Raw genomic sequence first — 22,262 nt, 5'->3', positions numbered from 1 at the left:
CTAGACACCTTAACCTGGCAGTTAAGACATTGACATCATTTCGTTTTACAACAAAATAACTGAGATTCAAATTAATTGCATTGAGTTTTATTATTTGATTTTATTAGATATATTTCAAGGTGAAAGTAATTTTCAATCCTGTTGGTATCACCTTTTCTTCTCCATCAAAAACCCAACAAACAAAGTTTTATTAGTTAATTTGTTCTGATGAAGCTCAAAACTCAGAGCTCAAATACATTATAGGTCAATTTTGTCAGTGAAAAAACACTTCATACAAAGAGAGGCCTACAACTGGCAGTTTACTTAATAATTAGAATTTACAAATCCTCATTTGAAATGTTCAAATCAAGAACAATGAAGGAAACTACATTACAGAGCTATCTTTAAAGTGTAAAGTGAAAGAATTTGAAAAATGCTGACTACGCCAAAAGTTGTTTATTGAAAATTTCCTCTATATTAACTTCAGTTTTGGTTCAGTTTGGCATTAGTGATTAGAGGTTCATCTTGGTACGCCACAGAGGCGGTACGGTTTGGGACTGCGAGTGCCCCCTAACTTGAACTCCAGACTGGGCTGCTCTCCAGCAGATGCAGAGAAAGAAAACCTCTGAAGAAGGGAGGTAAAGAAGAGGAATAATTCCATCCTGGCCAGCTGCTCCCCGAGACACACACGCTTACCTTAGGATACACAGATCAACATATGAGTTGTATTCACACTATTTTTAAGAGAGTAACTTTGACAGTGAAATACTTCTGTAACTCAGAGTCTGAAACAAGCCGTCCCAAATACAGTAAACAGACAGACAGGAAAATGCTGCTGCTTTTCTTTTTCCAAAGTAAACTCCTTGGTTTACAAAATATAACTGGGTTCAATAAAGTTGTAACCAAGCAGCAACCTCTTGGGCTGAAAAAATAAGCCAATGCGACAGTGACAAAAACTGTAGTTCCTCAAATGGCAACTGAAACCTGAATTCAAAGAAAGACAATCCCCATAGAGACCCCATATTAAGATTAAGCAGAATTAAACATGTTTACAGTTTGGTACAAAATCAGTTTTGGTATTTATCTGCTGGGGATTTACTTTTTTATACAACTCACCCTTTTACATTATATGAAAGTTATATATATATATAACATGGCGGCTTTTAGTGACAGAAAGATGCTGCTACCTGTCTGCTAAGTGTCACCTCTGCTGATTCCAATAACTGAACTTAACCTGAGGGGCGTGTTTGTTGTGTAGGTGCCTTTGGAAGAACTTTAATGCAAATAACAGACTTGTGGTTTATTGTACTTTCAGGTTGCCCAAGAATTTTGTGTTTGTATTTTTTTCAGCCATAGTTATGAAAAGCCTTTTCTTACCAGCTGCCAACTCTCACCCACATGAATGCAAGTGAGCGTTTTGTTAGCAATCCCCACAAATAGAATTTCATTCTGTGGAAAACACTGGCAAACTGCATTTTTTGGCAGCAAATGAATAAGCCTTGGCGTACTCTGTAAAGCTCTTATAACTTTGTGTTTGCCGACCCTTTGATATTCTCGAGCTCCACCCTCTTGTCCAAAATATGGTTACTTCTCTGTCATGAGTCATTCTCAGTCACTTTGTCTCTTGTTGTCATGAGTTCTTATTGTTTAGTTTGTATATTGTGTTCCTGTCTTGGTTTAGTCTGGTTTAGTTGTGCATTTCATTTAGAGAATTTCCTGTTTTACTTTGTAGTCCTGTCAGTCCTGAGTTTGGTTCCTAGTGTTTCCTGTTTTATTTTGTAGTTCTTGCCCCTTGTATGTCTTGTTTTACTTCCCTCCTTTGTTCTGTTTCCCGCTTTTCAGATTGTGTGCCCTTCCCTCATTGTGTTCACCTGTGTTAATTAGTCTCAACTGTCCCTGATTATCCTGCGTGTATTTAGTCTCTGTGTTCCTACCCTTCTGTGCCAGTCCATTGAGTCCATGACATGTCATCCTTCCTCCCGTGCATTTGTTCCTCATGTTTCTAACCTGGATTTTCTTCGTGCCTCCCCTGACTCCTCGTGTTCCCTCAGATTATCTGTTCCCTGAATTTGTTTGTAAGTTTTTTGCTCTGCCTTTTGATTTTCCTTTTTGTCTTTAGTTGGATTTTAGATTTTGTTTTTGCATTTTTGCCCTTTGTTTATTAAACTCAGAATAACACTAAGTCTGCATCTGGGTCCTCACCATTTTGGTTTCACCTCAAACCATGACATTCTTGCTCCAAACAAATAACAATGCAACCGCTAAACTAAATATAGGGGCGCTATTTAGATGGCGGAAGGAGCACAGTCTAAAGCGCATGGCGCTAAGTGATTTAGGGCGTGTCTGACGCTCTTTTGCTGGTTAAACGGCACACAATCTGGGCGCAAAACGAGGCGCAAGGCGCAAAAATGTTGGCTTTAGTCCCTGGATTATTCATGGGCGTGTTTTTGGTATAACATAAATCAAACCAATCAGAGTGTCAGCTCTCATTCCCTTTATGAGCCAAGTGTGCCTGCAGGCAGGCGTGTTGCTATTTACAGGGCGGATTTTAGTCATTCTTCTTATATAAACCGGACCCTGACCAGCATATTTAACTTATGTCTTTCCACTGTGCCCCTGCCACGCAGAAAAAAACACAGGTTACTGTACGATATATGTCGAGCACTGATTGATGTTAAAGCCAGTGAAGCAATCCCACTGCCCAGCAGAAACAAAAATGAAAAGAGGCATGCTGTGTACATTTACACATGAGGCGCAGCATTAATGATTTAAGTCTCCAGACGGACAGGATCTTACGTTTATTAAAGTTCCGTGTGCTTTACACAATGTGGGCGCTGGGCGTGAAAATGACAACTGCGCCAGGTGGAAGATAGCAATGGCACTTGCGCTGCGCATTTTGCGCCGGGTGGACGATAGCACTGGTTCACGATGGCTTTGACCAATTTTTATATACAGTCTATGGTTGTAAATACTGACTAACCTGCTGAAAAAGGAAGGAAGGCCTCTCTCCTCCTAAACTGGCCGTCTTGATCCAGAAAATGTTGTGGGTTGAAGGAGTGTGGAGTTTCCCACATTGACTCATCATGCAAAACCGAGTTCAGTGATGGCATGATCATGGTCCCCTGAGGAAATTTTATTTGTTCAAAAAAGATATTTGTGAAAAAAATGAATGAATGAATGAAATTAGACAAATAACAGGGCTTAGGTTAAGGCAACTATGAGTTAAGGTTAACTATGAACTATAAGTTCTAATAGTAAAAATAGATCTGAATTCAAAACACCACCCCCCAAAAAAGGAAGAAGTTTCTGTAACATGTGCATCACGTACCTTTGGTATTGTATATTTGTCGAGTGTTGTGTCCTTGGCTGTCATGTGGGCCACATTTAGGGGGATGATGTTGGCCATTCTCTGGATTTCATGGATGACTGCATTGGTATAGGGCAAGTTTTCTCTGTCATTTAGGGAGGGCATTCTTGATGAACCGACAGCAGTATCTATCTCAGCCTGGACTTTCTCTGTATGTAGTAAAAACAGAAAAAAATGTGAGCCATTGTACTACATGGACAACAGCCTGAAAGGGTAAGTGGCATAGATAATGAATGGATGTTTTTCTAATTTATAACACTTTGTTAGAACACACACAGCTTCCATTAGCGATTTATATAAAAATGTAATAAAGACTGCTCTCAATCATCCATAAACTGGGCCAAGCTCCGGAGGAACACATCTTGCTGATCACACAATTGAAATTATAGATTAACAAATCTGTATTTCATAATCAAACCTATTTAACATTTATACAACGCTTTAAGATTAATATTGCTACTTCTCCAAACTGTTCCTTGTGATTTAAACCAAGTGGTCCACCATGTACATATACTGTAAATAGTATACTGTACATATACATATATATATATATACAAATACATACAGTGCATATGTATATACAGTATACATCTATCTATATATATATGTATGTATGTATGTATGTATGTATGTATGTAACATGTCTCCATCTGCTCCCATTGTACGTAATTGATGCCAAAATAGCCCCTGTGATAGGCACTGCCATCTTGGGATGGTGACGTCATATGGAGCCAGAGTCTGCACAGTAGAGATTGGCGAGTGAAGCGGCTGTAGCCACTTCCGCTAACCCAAAAACACACTTAACTAACCGAAAAAACAGCAAGGATCCCGCACACCGGCATGTTGAAGAGCAGAACAGCTTCTCTGTGTTGGTCTGAGGTTAACGCTCACAAGTATGGAAACTTTAATGACTGTAGTGATTGTTTTAGTTACGTTTCCACTCGCGGTTCGTCCTCCACTCTGCTCACCCGGAACTGATTGGCTGCAGGAGCCGAATTTGTCAACAGAGCTGTCAATCATCATTTTTACAGCATCAAATAACTAATTAAAAATAAACTTGTCAGAAAAATGAACACTTGTACGTAAATCAGCATGATAAGAACTAACTATAATGACAGAAACCATTTTTGAGAAAAATTGATCTGGCATGTATTTTGATTTTATAATTTGACCCATGTCCCACCTGTTAACATGGAGGAGGCGGGCTTTATGAGCTATACTGCAGCCAGTCAGCAGGGGGCGCCCGAAATGTTTTGGCTTCACTTTTATGGAGCTGTTATGTCGTTTATCTTTTTATACAGTCTATGGTAAATATATGTACATATACATATATATATAAATCAATCATAATTAAAGTTTGTAAGAATCTTTACAAACCCCCCCCCCCCCCGCTGTTCAGTATTAAGGGTCCAAGGACAGATGGTAAAGGATACAACTGTAATTTAAGGGGATATGAATGAAATTGACTTGACTTCACTTGTGAGACGGCATGGGCTGGGTCAGATATTACTCACACACAAACACAAACCTTGTATTTGAGGGTAGTAGATCATGTATAGCAGTCCCCAGTGTAAAGTAGTGGTAGTAGTTTCAGTTCCAGCAAAAAACAGGTCCAGAGTGCAATAACATAAATTCTCGAAATCAAAACCAGAATCTTTGTCCTCCGTCTATCAATAACACAAAAGACAGTTACTAGTATCTGTTAACATATTTCATTAGAAACTGTAAAGAGAACAAACACAATACAAACACATCAACACTTTTACCTCTCCCATCTCTGTGAGGAAGCAGTCGATGTAGTCTCTCGGTGAGGAGGGGTCAAAGCTTTCTCTGTGTTCTTTGATCTTGTTTTTCACATAGTCCATTATGTTTTGTACTTTTGTGAAAATCTTCTTGTGAGGTCCAGGCAGCCACTTCGTCAGCCAGGGCAATGTGTTATAAATCTACAGAGCACAAAGACAGTTACCTGATCACCTGAGAATCAGTCAGAAAGAAAACACTTGAACAGAGACACAGGTTAAGAGCTAAAAATAAGAAGCCAACGTGAAAGTTCCAAAAGTGAGTCAATCCCCACAGAGACTTGTAATAAAGTGCCCAACTTTACAAAAAATAAATGTGAAAAGCCTGGTTCAAACACTGGTACAAACACCAAAAACACACAAATCCAAAAACACATGCAAGAGAAAGACACTGCAAATCCAGTCAAAGCACCAAAGCCTGTGCTAGACAGAGGAGTAATCACTTCACTATGCTCAGAGCCTGATACAAGGACAAAGTCATCTAGAAGTACCGTTAACTGCACGGCTAATGGAAGCTATGCTGAGCAGCGGTTACTTTTGCAAAGTTTCCCTCGATCACACCCCCGTTTCAGATCAGCGTTTTTCTTTTGTATGTGTTTGTGTGTTATTGACTTTGCATCGTTTGTGTATTTGTTGCAGAGCGTTGGATGTAAGCACCTTTCTGTTGCATTTGTTTTGGGCTTTTAAATGTGTTTCTGAATTCGCTGCCTGTTTCTTCTAATGTAAACCGCTTGGGCTGTTGCAGCGATATTGCCCTTGTCGGCCACTGTACTAAACAGAGCCATTTACTATATATTTATATACTCATGTAATTTCAACAGTTTGAAATGTAAGAAAAGCAAATCTGAAAACAATACAATTGATGATGACCAGAGTACTTCTTCTGACTCAGTTTACACATTTTATCTTATTTAATGACATTTTATGTTTGTTTCATTTAAGGTCATGTTGATTATGAGTTCTGCATCTTGTGTAGAAAAGAGGCTTACTTGTACACCGAATGTTCCTTGTAACTGCAGAATGTCATTGAAGTCCCGAAGAATACTCTGGTACTGCTTATCAGTGTACTCGGAACGTTCCCCGAACACCAGGCAGCAGATGATGTTGGACACAGCGTTGTTTATTAGTGGCTGGGCATTAAAAGTCTGGCCTGTAAAGTTAAGATAAAATGTAGATACGACAAAATATTAACGTTTTATGTTCGTGATTATGGATGAATAACAGGTTGGCCTCAGTTACTGTATATACTAAATGTCATCCACTGCCAAAATTAAGTAAACAGGTGTGGTCTTTTAGATAACAAAGCAGGGAAACAAGTACGTGCTTGTGAGGTTTATAGTCCAATGCTGCATGATGTTGGTGCATGCTTCTGTGTGTCAAAGTTAAAGGGTAAGGCAAATTACATCTTTACATAATAAACATAAAAAAAGATTAATAGTAAAAACTTCTCCCCTCCGGTAGGCGTGACAGAGCACTGTATGCCTAAACAACCAGACACAGGAACAGTTTCTTTCCCCAGTCTGTTACTCTGATGAACAGTTAACTTTGTCAAAGTGTCAGTTTACATTCTCAGTACATACTGAAAATACTACAACCATCTACCTCTTGTATAACCTGATTCAACAATATTTATCTCTGCATCTTTAAACGATTCATTGCACTATTGTTTGTCTGTCTATAAGTGTTGTTGTGTTTTTTAAATAATGTATATATATATATATATATATATATATATATATATATATATATATTAATACTTTGTTACATATATTTGTATCCATAGGCCTGTTAACAGTAGTTTTAGTTCTTAGTTTTTTAGTGTCCGTGTTACCTTGTCTAACCTGTCCTTGTTTTAAGTGTAGTAAGTCAATTTGTGTGTCTGTACATTGAGAGTAAAGAAAACAGAGTCAAATTCCTTGTATGTGCCCACATACTTGGCCAATAAAACTGATTCTGACGCTGAAAACCCAACTGTCTAGTAACTAGTTGTATGTAATGTACAGATATCTTTAGCACCTTGGTGAATGGCAAAAGCCTCAGTGAGATATTGGCACTCTTGCTGGATGGATGGCTCCAGGGTCTTCTTGCCCACACCAAAGTTTCTGAGTGTATGAAGAGCAAATCTCCTCTGTTGCTTCCAGGGATTCCCATTCGATAAAACCAGACCTTATAGAAACACCAAACAGCATCAGGTTTGATATAATTTAAAACTCAAAACTATCCCAATCATTATACTAACTAGTGTTTTTTATTCACAATGCATCACACATTACCTTTATTTCCAAAAATTGCTTCAAAAAGTGGTATGACGGGGCGATCGATGTAGTCCTCTCCTCTATGGACCAGGGCCTCCCTCACAAGCTTGTAGCCATTAATGACAACGAGCCTTCCACCAAAGAGCCGAAGACTGAAAATGTTTCCATATTTCTCTGCAAACTGAACAGAGAAGAGTAGTCAGGTGCGGGGTCCAGCAGTGAATTGATTCCGGGATGTCAACAAAAAAGAATCAGTCCAGCTTTAGAGCGCCACATCTGAAACCTCAGCTGGCTGATGCTGGTCTCTGACTGCTTTTTTCTTCTCAGCTGATTACTGAAACCGTTTTTTCAATCAAACTTCCTTGTGAAAAATTGATTAAAGGTACAATGTCCTGTTTAACTAGTATATTATAAAACAAATGACTGCCTCAACTAGAAAAATGCAGAAACACAAAGATATAACATTTTCCATATGCCCCCTCTAATACCTCTGACCAGATGGAGACTAAAATCAGACTTCAAACTTATTAGAAGAGCATTAACTATAAAATTAAAAAAAACAAAGTGGTTGGGAAATGACCAGGAACAAATTGCCAACCAAATGTTTCTGAAGTGCAGTTGAAGACAAAATATCATTAATTTCTTCATACAAAGGATAACTTTTTTTAAATTTTTCAAAATTTCAAAGTATCAGACATCATATACCTGTAATTTCAGTGTAATTTCCTATTAATACAGTAAGTAAATACCTTAAAAACATGAATCAAGCTGAGATAATCCCTGTCAGATCAGTCAACCTTGTCAACTAATGTATGTGTGCATCTGCCGTAAAACGGCTGCAATTTACTCATTTTTATTATTGATGAATCTTCACATTGTTTTTTTCTACTAAATAATTCTTTTTTTTTTTTTATTCCACATTAATGTTCAGATCAGCTTTGTTTTTTGCTAAAGTCTACATGAAAGTAAAGTGTCAGAATGGGATAATGAGAGGTGTTTTAACTAATTAGTAATTTCAATTTAACATTACCAATCATATCATGGGTAATATTTGAAGAATTAACATCACATATTGATGTTAGCCTAGCGTACTCCGTCCCTGCATCATCAAATTTTAATATAAGTTCAATGTGGTTAGATGATACAACAAGTATATTGTATCCCGCGTAAATTAAACCAGTATGGTTGAATGTGCGTTTAACAAAAGTCCATTCTTGTGCATATAAGTTAATGATTTGCTAATTCTACCAAGTGGACTACAACTGGGTGTAGTCTGGGTGTTTTTTTTTAAACTGCCCCAGACAATTTATTTGACTGAACGGACCTAATATTACATGAAAGACCTCGACAAACCTCTGTGAACTGCAGGTGGATCCTGCTGGGTTGGATGCGATGAAGGTCCCCAATCAATGGAAGAGCCCATGGTCCAGGAGGAAAGTTTGTCGGTACTCTGTTCTTCAAAACATCAGCCAACAACACAAAAACACAGAGAAATATCAAAATACTTATGCCGTCCATCCACTCAAACCCCAGCAAACTTTTGATTGTCTCCATTACTAAGTTTACTTGTGCTAGTTTATCTATTGACTGCACTACAACGACTAAATACGCTCCGTCGGGCAACTAGACTTTCAAGTGTGAAAATCTTTCACACGTTGTAACAAAAGTTTTATATTAAGATAAGATTTCCGGTTTACCTGCCTAACCTTCAAAATAAAAGCACAACGCATACACACAAGAAAAAAAAAAATCTGTGGTGCCTGCAGCTCCGAGACACCTTAACATGGCAGTTAAGACATTGTCATCATTTCGTTTTACAACAAAATAACTGAGATTCAAATTAATTGCATTGAGTTTTATTGTTTGATTTTATTAGATATATTTCAAGGTGAAAGTATTTAATATATTATAGGTCAATTTTGTCAGTGAAAAAACACTTCATACAAAGAGAGGCCTACAACTTGGTATGGTATGGGACAGCGAGAGAATCCTAACTTGAACTTCAGACTGGGCTGCTCTCCAGCAGATGCAGAGAAAAAAACCTCTGAAGAAGGGAGGTGAAAAAGAGAAATACTTCCATCCTGGCCAGCTGCTCCCCAATACACACACGCTTACCTGAGGATACACAGATCAACATATGAGATGTATTTACACAGTTTTTAAGGAATTCACTTTGACTGCATAACACTGCTTTTGCTCAGTCTGAAAGATCCCAAGAATGTAGTGAGACAACTAAACATTTAGACTACTGCTGGTGCAAACATTGTTTTTCTTTTCTTTCCATAAAGCCCTTTGTTTATAACAATAAGCTAAGTTTGAGGAAGCTGAAACAAACCTGCTGAAAAAGGAAGGAAGGCCTCTCTCTTCCTAAAACTGCCATTTTGATCCAGAAAATGTTGCGGGTTGAAGGAGTCTGGAGTTTCCCACATTGTCTCATCATTTAGAACCGAGTTCAGTGTGGGCATGACAATGGTGCCCTGAGGAAATAGCAGGAATGAAAATGGTATATCAAAAGAATATAGTCTTTCTCTTGTTGTTTGCAAGTAAGTTTATTATAAGGGGGGTAGGGGGCTTCACGGTTGATTTCAAACCTTGGAAACTGCAGTAGATGAATTAACCATACTAATTTAATCTATTCAAAAAATACAATTATAACCGACCATTTTGTCAACTGTTGTTTCCGAGATCAAGAATGTATTAGGTAAACATGGACCAGAATGTCAAAGGGTAAAACAAATAGAAATGTAATTATTATATTTATTATAGGCAAAAGCTCATATGAAGCAATTCTTCTCACATGTGCATCACGCACTTTTGGGATTGTGTACTTGTCGAGTGTTGTGTCCTTGGCTGCCATGGACCACATTAAGGGGGACGATGTTGGCCATTCTCTGGATTTTATGGATGACTGCATTGGTATAGGGCAAGTTTTCTCTGTTATTTAGGGAGGGCTCTCTGGATGAACCAACGGCGGATCTATCTCATCCTGGACTTTCTCTCTACGAACACTATAAAAAACAACCTATAGAATTTACTCAATAAAATTCAAATACAATTGAGGTAAAAATCTGCACTTTATTTGATTGAGTAAATTGTACCCTGTGTTTTGCGTGAAGAGTACTTAAATTTAACAACTATGATACACTAAAGTAAATTCTACTCAACATTTCTCATTAGATTACACAACTTATTACTTAATAAAAATGAGTAATAATAACTCTTGACACATATGGACTGACAACTTTTCCCGCTCACACTCACAGGCAATTTAGAGTCACCAGTGAACCTAACGAGCATGTCTTTGGACTGTGGGAGAAGGCCGGAGTACCTGGAGGGAACCTGAGCATGCACGGGGAGAACATGCAAACTCCACACAGAAAGGCCTACCATGTCAAAACTGCGATTCGAACCAGGAACCTACTAGTTGTGAGGAGGCAGCACTAACATAATAAGTCTGCTCATGTTAATTTACTTACTAATACTCAGGAAAGTCAGCCAGTTTAACCGCCAAGAGAGGGCTACACATTTCTTGTCATATACAGACACACCGACTACAAAATGTATATAGTTAGCTCGTTAGTATATCTAACTAATAAATATAAACACTTTCATTCATTCTATGATACACAGCAAAACAGGAATCTTAACTTTAACCCCGATGACACACCGACACTGGTGAACACCGATTAATCCAACCTTGGCCTGCAGCCAAGAACAATCGTTGACGCATGTGCACTTTGCAGGAAAGGCCAAACATATTTGGGTAGATTTTATTACATTATTTTGGGTTGCAATTGTAACTGTTGAAAATTAAGTTATGCAGGTAAACTTTACTCATTTCAATATATTTCACTTGCTGACTTATATACTTTTAGTAAAATTTACACAATTTGCATGGATTTTATTTACTACCCTCAAAAATCTTTTTTTACAGTGTAGTAAAAACAGAAAAAAATGTCAGCCATTATACTGCGTCGACAACTGAGGGGAAACTATTATACAACACATCCCACACACCACAGTTCTGCAGGACTGACCTGTCTTCAAATGGTTCAGAATACTGCTGCTCAAACCATAACCAATATTGTATTATATAACACACATTTAAGCTTCCCTTTATTGGCTCCACATCCATATCCATATCGAGCTTAAATGGGATTCTGATGACTTAAAAACCCTACATGGGTGGGCCTGTTTATATCTTTTGGATTCCCTAATCCTTATTTCCTCATAACCCTTTCTCTCCACCTTCGGAATACAAGCTTCAAAGTCTGTCTATCTGGGGCCATGTCGCAGTGGCAGAGGGCTTAGCAAGTAAGTCCAGTCCTGTCACAGCTATAATTTCTAGCTCCTCCTTGGGTATCCCAAGATATTCCAAGGCCAGATGAGATATCTAAACTGTAAGAGTTAGAAGTGTTGTTGAGTATCCTTACTCAAATTCAACAGGAGGGAGCATTCCACTGTTTTCCCGAAGAGAACTATGGACTCTGACTTGGAGGTACTGAGACTCATCCTGACTCCTTTACAGTTGGCTGCGAAACTGTTGCAGTGCCAGCTGGATGGCTTAGTTGGATGAAGGAAAGAGAACCACATCATACGCAAAAGGAAGAGATGCATTTCTGAGGACCGGATGGGTCTGATACCATCACCCCAGAACAGGGCCGGTACATCAAAACAACACTTCTTACCCTCCCCTCTATTAAAAGATCGAGTTTGAGTATTTCCAACTGGACCTGAAGGCATCTCTCCTCTCCTCTTTTATAACTTGTGCCTGCCTATATCGTTTATGCCATGAGCCAGCCCTCCCCCAAAATCATCTTGGCCTTGCCACTGAGGAGCTTTTTGACTAACTCAGAGGCATGTTGTGTAAAATTGCATGGCAGCAATGTGACAGCATTTTTTGTTATTTGTGATAAATGACGCATAACATTGGAGCTTCTATTATGGATTCAGAAAAGCCTGTATCTCCTTGTTTGTTTGTATCCCACAAGCACAAATGTGTGCCTTATTCTCTCCTCTAGATTAGCCCCTGGCTATCAGTGCTTCATTCCTCGTTTGGATGTGGATTTTTGTCTTTCAAGAGACGTACCATCTCCTTTTGTCTCTCTCTTTCCCTTTTGTCAGGCATCAAGCACAAGGTTATTAAGCCCATTCACTGAATATAGAGCTGCAGATTAATTTATATGCACCCAAGTTATAGGATAACAGAGTACTTAAACTTGGAGACATTCAATACAAATCAAAAGACAATCAAATTAGCTTGAGTAAGAACATATTAAGCGGTTAACCATAATAACAATAACAATAACTTTATTGATCTCCAAAGGGAAATTCACTTGTCTGGCATCTCATCTACCATTTACTGAAGAATTAAAAAGTCTGATGGCTGTGGAAAGATTTTCTATATCTCTCTGTCCTGCAGCAAAGATAGAGGAGCAGTCCACCACCGTTGTTTCTTTGGTCCATCAAGGTGTTATGAAGTGGATGATCCGTGTTTTTTAGAATGGCCTTAACCTTCTTCAGTGTGCAACTCTCCACCACATCCCCCAGTGAGTCCAACCTGACTCCTATCACAGAGCCAGCTTTTTTCTCCAGTTTGTCTAGTCGCCTTGCATCCTTGTGTCTTATACTGCCTCCCCAGCAGACTGCAGCATAAAACTGTACACTTGCCACCACAGACTGATAAAACATCTGCAGCATCTTACTGCACCGGACTTTGTGGACCTTCAGCTTCCACACAATCTTCATCGCTGTCCTTAGCAGAGCCTAATGTTGATCTGGTAGTGATGTGGGACAGATCATTTTCTTCTTCAGAGTCAGCCTTAAACATAGAAAGAAAAAAGACCAGAAATATATATCAAAAGCAAAAATGTTTAAATAATTTTTAAATTAAATAACCTTATTGAAAACAAGTTATTGTTTAACCAATTAAAGTAAGAAACCTTTTTTTCTGTTTTGATTGCACTCAAACATCTAAACATTTTAATTTAATACATACTCTCACCATTGTTTTTGGGTTCTTTTTGTTCTGAAGCTCTGAAAGCTCAGAAGCTCTCCACTGCCCTCCAAGAAGGTTGGAGATGCTGCCGCAGTTCAGCACGAACTAGTAACCGTAGTTTAGCTGCAGCTGAAAGAGTCTGCCCGCTTTTCAAATAAGGACAACGGAGCAACGAAGGACCAGTTTCCCTCCAACTGGGCACCAACAAAACGACTGCAACTTAACCAGAACCACTGCTCCCCCAGCCCGTTTGAGCAACAGGATCGTCGGCCTAACAAGCTGCAACACAGCACAGCAATGCCTTTCCATCTATGGTCTGGTAAAGTAACATCTGGGTAAAGCTAGAATAACTCACAGTACCGGCTAAGCAGGAATGTTTACTGTATCATAATGTAATTGATTTGATTTGTTACCGAGTTGTATTGTTGTAATGTCTGTTTAGTCAGGTATTGATGGTAGTTGAATTTACTTATGCTTACACAAAGACATAGTCTGCATGCTAAATTAACCTCGCTCTTTTCTAACCTGGCATTTTTAAGACTTACATACATACAATATTTTGGACTGACCTTTTGACCAGACGAAACAGCCAGGAATTAAACCTTCCGGTTCTTTTTCTGGGTCTCGACCCGTCCCATGTGCTTGGTGCAAGTTGGTTGAGACAAAGGACAGCATTCAGTGGCCATCTTTGTATCGGCCATTTTACGAGTTCTTTATCTCCCCTATTTGCCACCGAAGCCAGGTGGTCTCTTAATGGACACAACCTCCATTTCGGTCTCTGCCTGTCCTGAGACAGACACACCCTTTTTTATCTTTCTCTCTCTCACACACACACACACACACAGACACGTAAATATTAGCATTAGTTAGATCACAAGTTTTGTGTTGACTTCTGCTTTTATTGTGTTTTTGAATAAATCATTGTGTGGAATAAAATGCTATCTTTTTAATGTTGCACAAGAATGAATACTGCCAACCTCTGCGTTTGAACTCCAAATCCTTCAACCTACTAGCTATCAATAATTGGGTTATAGTTATCAAGTCTATATTGACTGATGAGACTGAGGTAATTAGATGATTATTTTCTTAACTTCGTTAAGTGGTGCCCCAAACATAATTAATAATTATTTTTAATATTTGTTAATTTCTTTTAATAGCCATTTTTAATACCTCCCTTTACTTATGGAATCTGACTTAGAGGCATAGTCCGGTCCCAACTGCCTGAGGGAGCTGATGGTCAGGGTATGTTGCCTCTGCACTCAATTTGAGGTAACGTGCAGCAAATTCTGGCAGGGAGAGATGCACACCTTGCGGTATTAATGTTGGATGCAGCAGTATGTACCATGGCCGGAGCTGTTATGGGGGGCCTTGCCACTGAACTAAGGGGTGCTGACGTCATAGGTGGTTCTTTAACAGATTGGGCTGCCAAGGAAGGAAGTGACATCAACACGTGGAGGGCCCTAGAAGTCGTGCCGAAGCCAGTGTAACAAAGGGGAGCTTAAGAGCAGTGGATGTCATAGTGGGTAGAGGGTAAGCTGCGTGGTCAGGTGTTGAATGACTTTGGTGAGATGGAGAAGTCATCCTTGTCTGCACTGGTCAACTGAGGGAAAGGTAAATAGCTGTCTGGTGTTTGAGGGTGGTTTAGTGGGAACCTGATTTGTTGTCTTGAGCTTCTTTAAACACGGACTCTAACCTTTGGCATTCAATGTCAGCAGAAGGATCCTCTTCTATTTGACGTCAAACCTCATCCAGCTCCATACTCTTTAGCTTCTCCTCCAGGATGGCAGCTGGCACATTTAAGAGCTAGTCTAAGCTGTATACTGGGTTTGCTATGGGAGCGTGATGGAGCAGATGGAGGAGGATCCGGTGAAGAGTATCCAACGTCATAGTCTGCCAAGTAAGCAGGTGGGTGACGTTCTCTCTAGGGACGTTCCCTGTTCTCTGATGTGTCTGACATCACATTGTCCATATACAGTCTAATGTGGTGCACTCAATCCGGTTCAAGGACCATGAAACGGAGGGCTAGTGGCCTCCCACAATTGGTTGAAGCGGCAGATATGGACTTGACTCTGGTAAAAGAATCAGGCTTGGAGAAGAGCTATCTTAATTTACAAGGCTTTAGAAATCGAAAATACAATAAAGAATATCAATATGAGCTACAACATATTGTGTAGCTATAATATAATAATCCTCACAATAAAAAGCATCACAACAATGTACAATAACAGTTGGACGATAAAGGTTTTTACAATAATCACGTAACTAAACAGCAGCCATAATATTTTAAGGCACAATATCTGTAGCTGCTAAAATTAAAAGCAAACTGGCATCAGGCATCAAGCAGAAGGTTATTAAGCCCATTCACTAAACATAGAGCTGGAGATTCACTTATATTCACCCAAGTTATATGATAACAGAGGACTTAAACTTGGAGACATTCAATACAAATTAAAAGACAATCAAGTTAACTTGAATAACGACATATTAAGCAGTTCTGAACACATGAAACCGTATTTTATAATTAGCGAGTGAGACGCGGAAAAGGACAAAAGACTTGCATGTCTGAGCATACAAACTTAACCATTTAAACTACAGCATAATATACAATATATGTACGATGATCCTTAAAGCTGCAGTAGGTAAGAAGGAGAAGAGAGCGGACTTTGCTACAAAATTTGAAAGATTACAACCTCCAGGTCCTTCCCTCTCTCTCTCCGAGGGTTTTTTCGTTCCGGTGGTTGTTGTTTTTTTGTGGACAGAAAGCGGCTGACGCTGTTCACACTAAAGAAATTTAGCTTGACCGTGTGAGCATGCACGGAGAAATGGTGCTGTACAGCGTATGGTTGACAGCAGCCTAAGAGACTGCTTGGCTCTGATTGGTTGTTGTGTTTCGGGAGCGTTGGATTCTTGCAGTAGGAGCAGTAGCAGTAGTATCTCTCTCATGTACGACTGCATGTTTAAAGTGACAAGTTGAGCAAATATGACAAAAAATTAGTTTTAATAATGTTACCTACTGCAGCTTTAACACTCTTATGTGTATGTAACTAAAGTTATCTCAAGACTAAAGACTTTTTTCAAAGACAAAGAGCAGGTCTAGATCATTCTCATTTTTAAAGAACTGAAGAGTTATTCATTTTCAGTATTAAGGGTCTGAGGATAGATGGTAAAGATAAAACTCATTCTCACTCGCTAATTTGATGGTATATGAATGAAATTGACTTAACTTCACTTGTGAGACGGCATTGATTTGGACAGATACACTCATACATATAAACATAAACCTTGTATTTGAGGGTAGTAGATTATATATAGCAGTCCCCAGTGTAAAGTAGTGGTATTAGTTTCAGTTCCAGCAGCAAACAGGTCCACAATGCAATAACATAAATTCTCGAAATCAAAACCAGAATCTTTGTCCTCTGTCTGTCAATATCATGAAAGACAGTTACTAGTATCTGTTAACATATTTCATTAGAAACTGTAAAGAGAACAAACACAATACACACACACAAAAACTTTTACCTCTCCCATCTCTGTGAGGAAGCAGATTTCTATGAAGTCAGTTATGTTTTGTACTTTTATGACAATCTTCCTGTGAGGTCCATGCAGCCACTTCATCAGCCAGGGCAATGTATTATAAATCTACAGAGCACATAGACAGTTACCTGATCACCTGAGAATCAGTCACAAATAAAACACGTGGAAGTTCCAAAAACTGCAGTTCCTTAACAAAGCCACTTGAGGCAGGCTCCAAAAGTGAGTCAATCCCCACAGAGACTTGTAATAAAGTGCCCAACTTTACAAAAAACAAATGTGAAAAGCCTGGTTCAAACACTGGTACAAACACTAAAAACACACAAATCCATCAAAGCCCCAAAGCCTGTGCTCAAGAGAGTCATCACTTCACTATGCTCAGAGATACCAGGCAAAATGGAGATTATTCCTCCAGTCAGCCAGCTCCCTGCCTCCATTGCCTGCATCGCAGTTTCTCTTGTGGACAATAAACTCTTTTAGATGCACCTTCCCGTGTCAGTCTCCGCTTTGGGGTCCAAACTAATCAGAACCTAACACTATGAGCTCTTTAAAATAAGACGGTGCCTGACCATAAAGAGCTTTGTCAGTAAGAAGAAGGATTTTAAATTCTATTCTATTATTTCTATTCTAGATTTTAGAGGAAGCCAGTGCAGAGAGGCTAATACAGGAGGGATGTGATCTCTCTTCCTAGTTCTTGTCAGCACACGTGTTTCAGCATTCTGTACCAGCTGAAGAGTTTTTACAGACTTATTAGGGCAGCCTGACAGTAGCGAATTACAATAATACAGCCTGGAAGTAACGAATGCATGGACTAGTTTTTCTGCATCATTTTGAAACAAGATGTGTCTGATTTTTGCTATGTTGCAAAGGTGAAAAAGGCTGTCCTTTATATTTGTTTTATGTGGGAGATGAAGGACATATCCTGATCAAATAGAACTCCCAGATTCATGACAGTAGTGCTGGATGCCAGGCTGATGCCTTCTAGGGCAGTTATATCATTAGAGAAAGAATCTCTAAGGTGTTTGGGGCCTGAGCACAATAACTTCAGTTTTGTCTGAATTAAGTTGTAGAAAGTTTCTAGTCATCCAGATCTTTATGTCCTTGAGGCATGCTTCTAGTTTAGATAGCTGATTGGTTTCGTCTGGTTTCATTGATAAGTATAATTGAGTATCATCATCATAACAATGAAAATTATTGGAGTGTTTCTACATGATAATAAAACACACAGTAACTGTTTTCTCTCTGTATCTCGTTACCTGTTTAACAAACAACTGCACAGGCTGCACTCTGTGTTCCAGCTGCTCTTATTATTACTTTATTACTCAGGCAAAGTCATCTAGAAGTACAGTAAACTGCACGGCTAATGGAAGCTATACTTAGCAGCGGTTACTTTTGTTAAGTTTCCCTCGATCTGTCTGGGTTTGTATTTTTGACTTTGCCTTATGCATGCATTTACACCGTGTTTGATGTTAATGCATTTCTTTTTCTGCTTTACACAGCATGTTTTTTTCATTTGCAGCACGTTTCTGTTGTTGTCTTGGACTGCATGTGTTTTTGAGTATGCCTCAGTTCTGAGTTTGCAACCCCTTACTTCCAATGGAAGGCCTTTGCAGTGAGATTGCACGTCGGCCACTGTAATATGGCCTAATCATAGTTTAAAAATGACAGTTTGCATACCAATGGCTGATGTCACTGTGGCTACGTCCACTTCTTTTATACAGTCAGCCGTGCAGCTACTATTAGCTGACTCTGCCTGGTGTCGGGTTCTGAGCACAGGGGTGTGTTATTGTTCACTCCTGTCATGAGTTATCCTGGTTTAATTATGTTTTTGATTTGTATTTTGGTGTTCAGATGTTCTTTCCTGTTTTACTTTGTCACTTTGTCTCTTCACTTTGACATCACTTTGTAATTTTGAATTGATAATGTTTTGTTTTTAATTTAGTTTATTCCGTATTCTTGTCATGATTTAGTCTAGTACTGCATTTCATTTGTATTTCGTGGTTTAGTATTTCCTCTTCTACTGACACCTTGGCTGCTTCTCGTCATATTTCCTCGCTCCTCAATCCTCGCTCGAAACGGAAGTAGTTACTGATTGGACGCTGCAGCAGATAGGACAGATGTGAAACTTCACAACATCAGCAGCGTGTATAACTGATGCTTTTATTTGTTTTTAGTCACCATCTATCTAAAAATAACTTTTTAAAAAAGTTCAGTAAAGATCAAAAGTAGCAAAAACATGACGATTTCATGACGATGATTTCATTTAAAATAAGACTTCTAGTTATGATCACTTATTTGTACTTGTTAACTATTATCACGGCTGAATTAATTAATTCAGAGGGAGCAGAAGAGTCTCTCTGTCAGAAGGTAACACTTTTGTAATGTCATTTTATTCAGCCATGTGTGAGACTGAGAATTAATGAGGTCAGATTTGATCAGCGTGACGTGATTTCTATTTTCCCTGAACATAACAGTATTTGGGCTTATTAAATAATTAATTCAGATCAGATTATAAGTAATAATAAGAGCAGCTGGAACACAGAGTGCAGCCTGTGCAGTTGTTTGTTAAACAGGTAACGAGATACAGAGAGAAAACAGTTACTGTGTGTTTTATTATCATGTAGAAACACTCCAATAATTTTCATTGTTATGATGATGATACTCAATTATACTTATCAATGAAACCAGACGAAACCAATCAGCTATCTAAACTAGAAGCATGCCTCAAGGACATAAAGATCTGGATGACTAGAAACTTTCTACAACTTAATTCAGACAAAACTGAAGTTATTGTGCTCAGGCCCCAAACACCTTAGAGATTCTTTCTCTAATGATATAACTGCCCTAGAAGGCATCAGCCTGGCATCCAGCACTACTGTCATGAATCTGGGAGTTCTATTTGATCAGGATATGTCCTTCATCTCCCACATAAAACAAATATAAAGGACAGCCTTTTTCACCTTTGCAACATAGCAAAAATCAGACACATCTTGTTTCAAAATGATGCAGAAAAACTAGTCCATGCATTCGTTACTTCCAGGCTGTATTATTGTAATTCGCTACTGTCAGGCTGCCCTAATAAGTCTGTAAAAACTCTTCAGCTGGTACAGAATGCTGAAACACGTGTGCTGACAAGAACTAGGAAGAGAGATCACATCCCTCCTGTATTAGCCTCTCTGCACTGGCTTCCTCTAAAATCTAGAATAGAAATAATAGAATAGAATTTAAAATCCTTCTTCTTACTGACAAAGCTCTTTATGGTCAGGCACCGTCTTATTTTAAAGAGCTCATAGTGTTAGGTTCTGATTAGTTTGGACCCCAAAGCGGAGACTGACACAGGAAGGTGCATCTAAAAGAGTTTATTGTCCACAAGAGAAACTGCGATGCAGGCAATGGAGGCAGGGAGCTGGCTGACTGGAGGAATAATCTCCAGCGAGGACTCAGCATGCAGAGACAAAGGCTGGCAGGACAGCAAGGCAAACAGGAAAATCGAACAACACGGAATTATCTTGCAGAGTAGTGGAGAAAAGACCAGGCTTATGTCGGCAGGTTGATGAGCTGAGTGGAGAGAGCTGTGCCTCATCTGCTGCTGCTGCTGCTGCTGGTGTCAGCCACACCCCCTGCCACACATATGCCTTGCAGGAGAAGGAGAACAGAAAGGAGAGGGGGAGAGAGAATACAAAAACATACAACAAAACCAAAACCAAAGCAGAACCATCACACATAGTGCCATATTACCCCTCTAGAACGTTGCGCTCCCAGGATGCAGGCCTGCTTGTGGTAGAGTAGTATGGGAGGTAGAGCCTTCAATTATCAGGCCCCCCTCCTCTGGAACAATCTACCAGTCAGTGTCCTGGAGGCAGACACCCTCTCTACTTTTAAGAGTAGACTTATAAAGACTGATAAAGTTTATAGTTAGGGCTGGCTCAGGCTTGGACCAGGCCATTGTTATGCTGCTATAGGTTTAGACTGCCGCAGGGATCTGCAACACCGAGCTTCTCTCTCTCTCTTTCTCTGTCTCTCTGTGTGTGTCTCTCTCTCTCTATAGTAGACCTGTTGACTCCAACTGTTACAATTACTATTACTACAACCTTCATCATGACTATGCTGTTCTTGCTAATTCATTATTATAAGGGTGTTATCATTACTATGCTTCTCTTGCTAATTTATTATTATCAGCCTTTCATCATGACTATGTTGTTCTTGCTAATCTTTACACTAATGTACCACTATTATTGGCATTGTAACAATAAGTATGTATTACCTGTTGTTGTTGATATAACAAGGACATATGTTGGGCAAGACACTGAACCCCAAATTGCTCCCGGTGGCATAGCCAACGGGTATGAATGTGATAACTGATAGACAGTTGGGCACTTTATGTAGCAGCCTCCGCTATCAGTGTATGAATGTGTGTGTGAATGGGTGAATGTGACATGTAGTGTAAAAGCTGCTTTGAGTGTTCGTAAAGGCTAGAAAAGCGCTACATTAGTACAGTCCATTTACCACTACCATTCCAGCTGGAGGATTCCCCTCCTGGTTCTCCGTCAGCATCCCGGCCAACACCAGCCTCTGGTTCTGATCCTGGTTTTCCTCCGTCGTTGGTCCGGCTGACACCTAGTCTTAGGGCCCAGAACGCGTTTTAGCAGCTGGGGGCAGCTTTTTTGTCATTGTTTTCAATGAGAGCTGCCTCGCGTTTTTTAAGGTCTGTGCGCCTCGCGTTTTTGAGGAAACACGAGTGCCTCGAGTTGAAAAAACTTCAACTTAAAGCAGAAAAGCGCCTGACATCATAGGCATTTTTTCTCATTGTCCAATCGGATGAAAGGAGAGGCAGGCCTTCTGTCAGTTTACAATATAACCGTTAATCACCGGTTAATAACAGCTAATGATTCGGTGGTTGCCCTAACAACAGTAGAAAAAAAGGGGCAGCGAGCTGCTCGTTTTTTAACTGTAGGCTTCAACAAAAAAGGCAGTGCAGTGCGCCTCACGTTTTACAGCCTGCAAAACGCGTTCTGTCTGATCAGGCCGTTAGTTCCCCATTGATGGTCCGGCTGACACCTGCTCCTGGTTGCCTATCGGTGGTCCGGCCGACGGCTGCTCATGGTTCCCTGTCGGCGGTCCGGCCGACACCTCCTCCTGGTTCTCTGCTGGCGGTCCGGCCGACATCTACCCGTCCTACTGAAGGGCATTGAATCTAAACATTGTTTTTTCAACTAAATAATTCATTGTTTTTTCTTTTTCATTTTACTTAAGTGTTAAGATCAGCTTTTTTGGGCCTAAGGCTATATGAAGGTAAAGTGTCAGAAGGGGATTTTTTTTTTTTACTAATTAGT

The 22,262-nt window shown here is 39.5% G+C and overlaps 1 protein-coding gene and 1 pseudogene across 1 annotated transcript; both read right to left on the bottom strand.

Moving 5' to 3' along the window:
• Nucleotides 1-429: 429 nt before the first annotated feature.
• LOC138606970 (cytochrome P450 2J4-like) lies at nucleotides 430-8,954 on the bottom strand. Its single transcript, XM_069679469.1, has 9 exons — nucleotides 8,754-8,954; nucleotides 7,419-7,581; nucleotides 7,162-7,311; nucleotides 6,135-6,295; nucleotides 5,113-5,289; nucleotides 4,875-5,013; nucleotides 3,308-3,495; nucleotides 2,960-3,101; nucleotides 430-675 (listed from the first exon to the last, which is right to left on the bottom strand). The coding sequence occupies exons 1-9, from the start codon at nucleotides 8,952-8,954 to the stop codon at nucleotides 500-502; spliced, it is 1,497 nt and encodes a 498-aa protein (XP_069535570.1). The 3' UTR covers nucleotides 430-499.
• A 368-nt stretch (nucleotides 8,955-9,322) lies between these two features.
• On the bottom strand, nucleotides 9,323-22,095 carry LOC138607276 (cytochrome P450 2J4-like; annotated as a pseudogene).
• Nucleotides 22,096-22,262: the final 167 nt, after the last annotated feature.

The sequence above is a fragment of the Semicossyphus pulcher genome, unplaced genomic scaffold, assembly GCF_022749685.1.
Source record: "Semicossyphus pulcher isolate SPU_LCO1_2020_fin unplaced genomic scaffold, fSemPul1.0.p SCAF_4, whole genome shotgun sequence".
Classification (NCBI taxonomy): Eukaryota; Metazoa; Chordata; class Actinopteri; order Labriformes; family Labridae; genus Semicossyphus; species Semicossyphus pulcher.
The sequence above is the reverse complement of the archived record's forward strand: the minus strand, read 5'-3'. Positions and strand labels throughout refer to the sequence as shown.

Excerpts from the sequence above, each read along its gene's own strand:
- LOC138606970 (XM_069679469.1), bottom strand. The coding sequence starts at position 8,954 with ATGGAGACAATCAAAAGTTTGCTGGGGTTTGAGTGGATGGACGGCATA. Across the intron at positions 7,582-8,753 it reads TCCACCTGCAGTTCACAGAG|TTTGCAGAGAAATATGGAAA; the intron begins GTTTGTCGAGGT and ends TTCTCTGTTCAG. Across the intron at positions 5,014-5,112 it reads TCCTCACAGAGATGGGAGAG|ACGGAGGACAAAGATTCTGG; the intron begins GTAAAAGTGTTG and ends TGTTATTGATAG.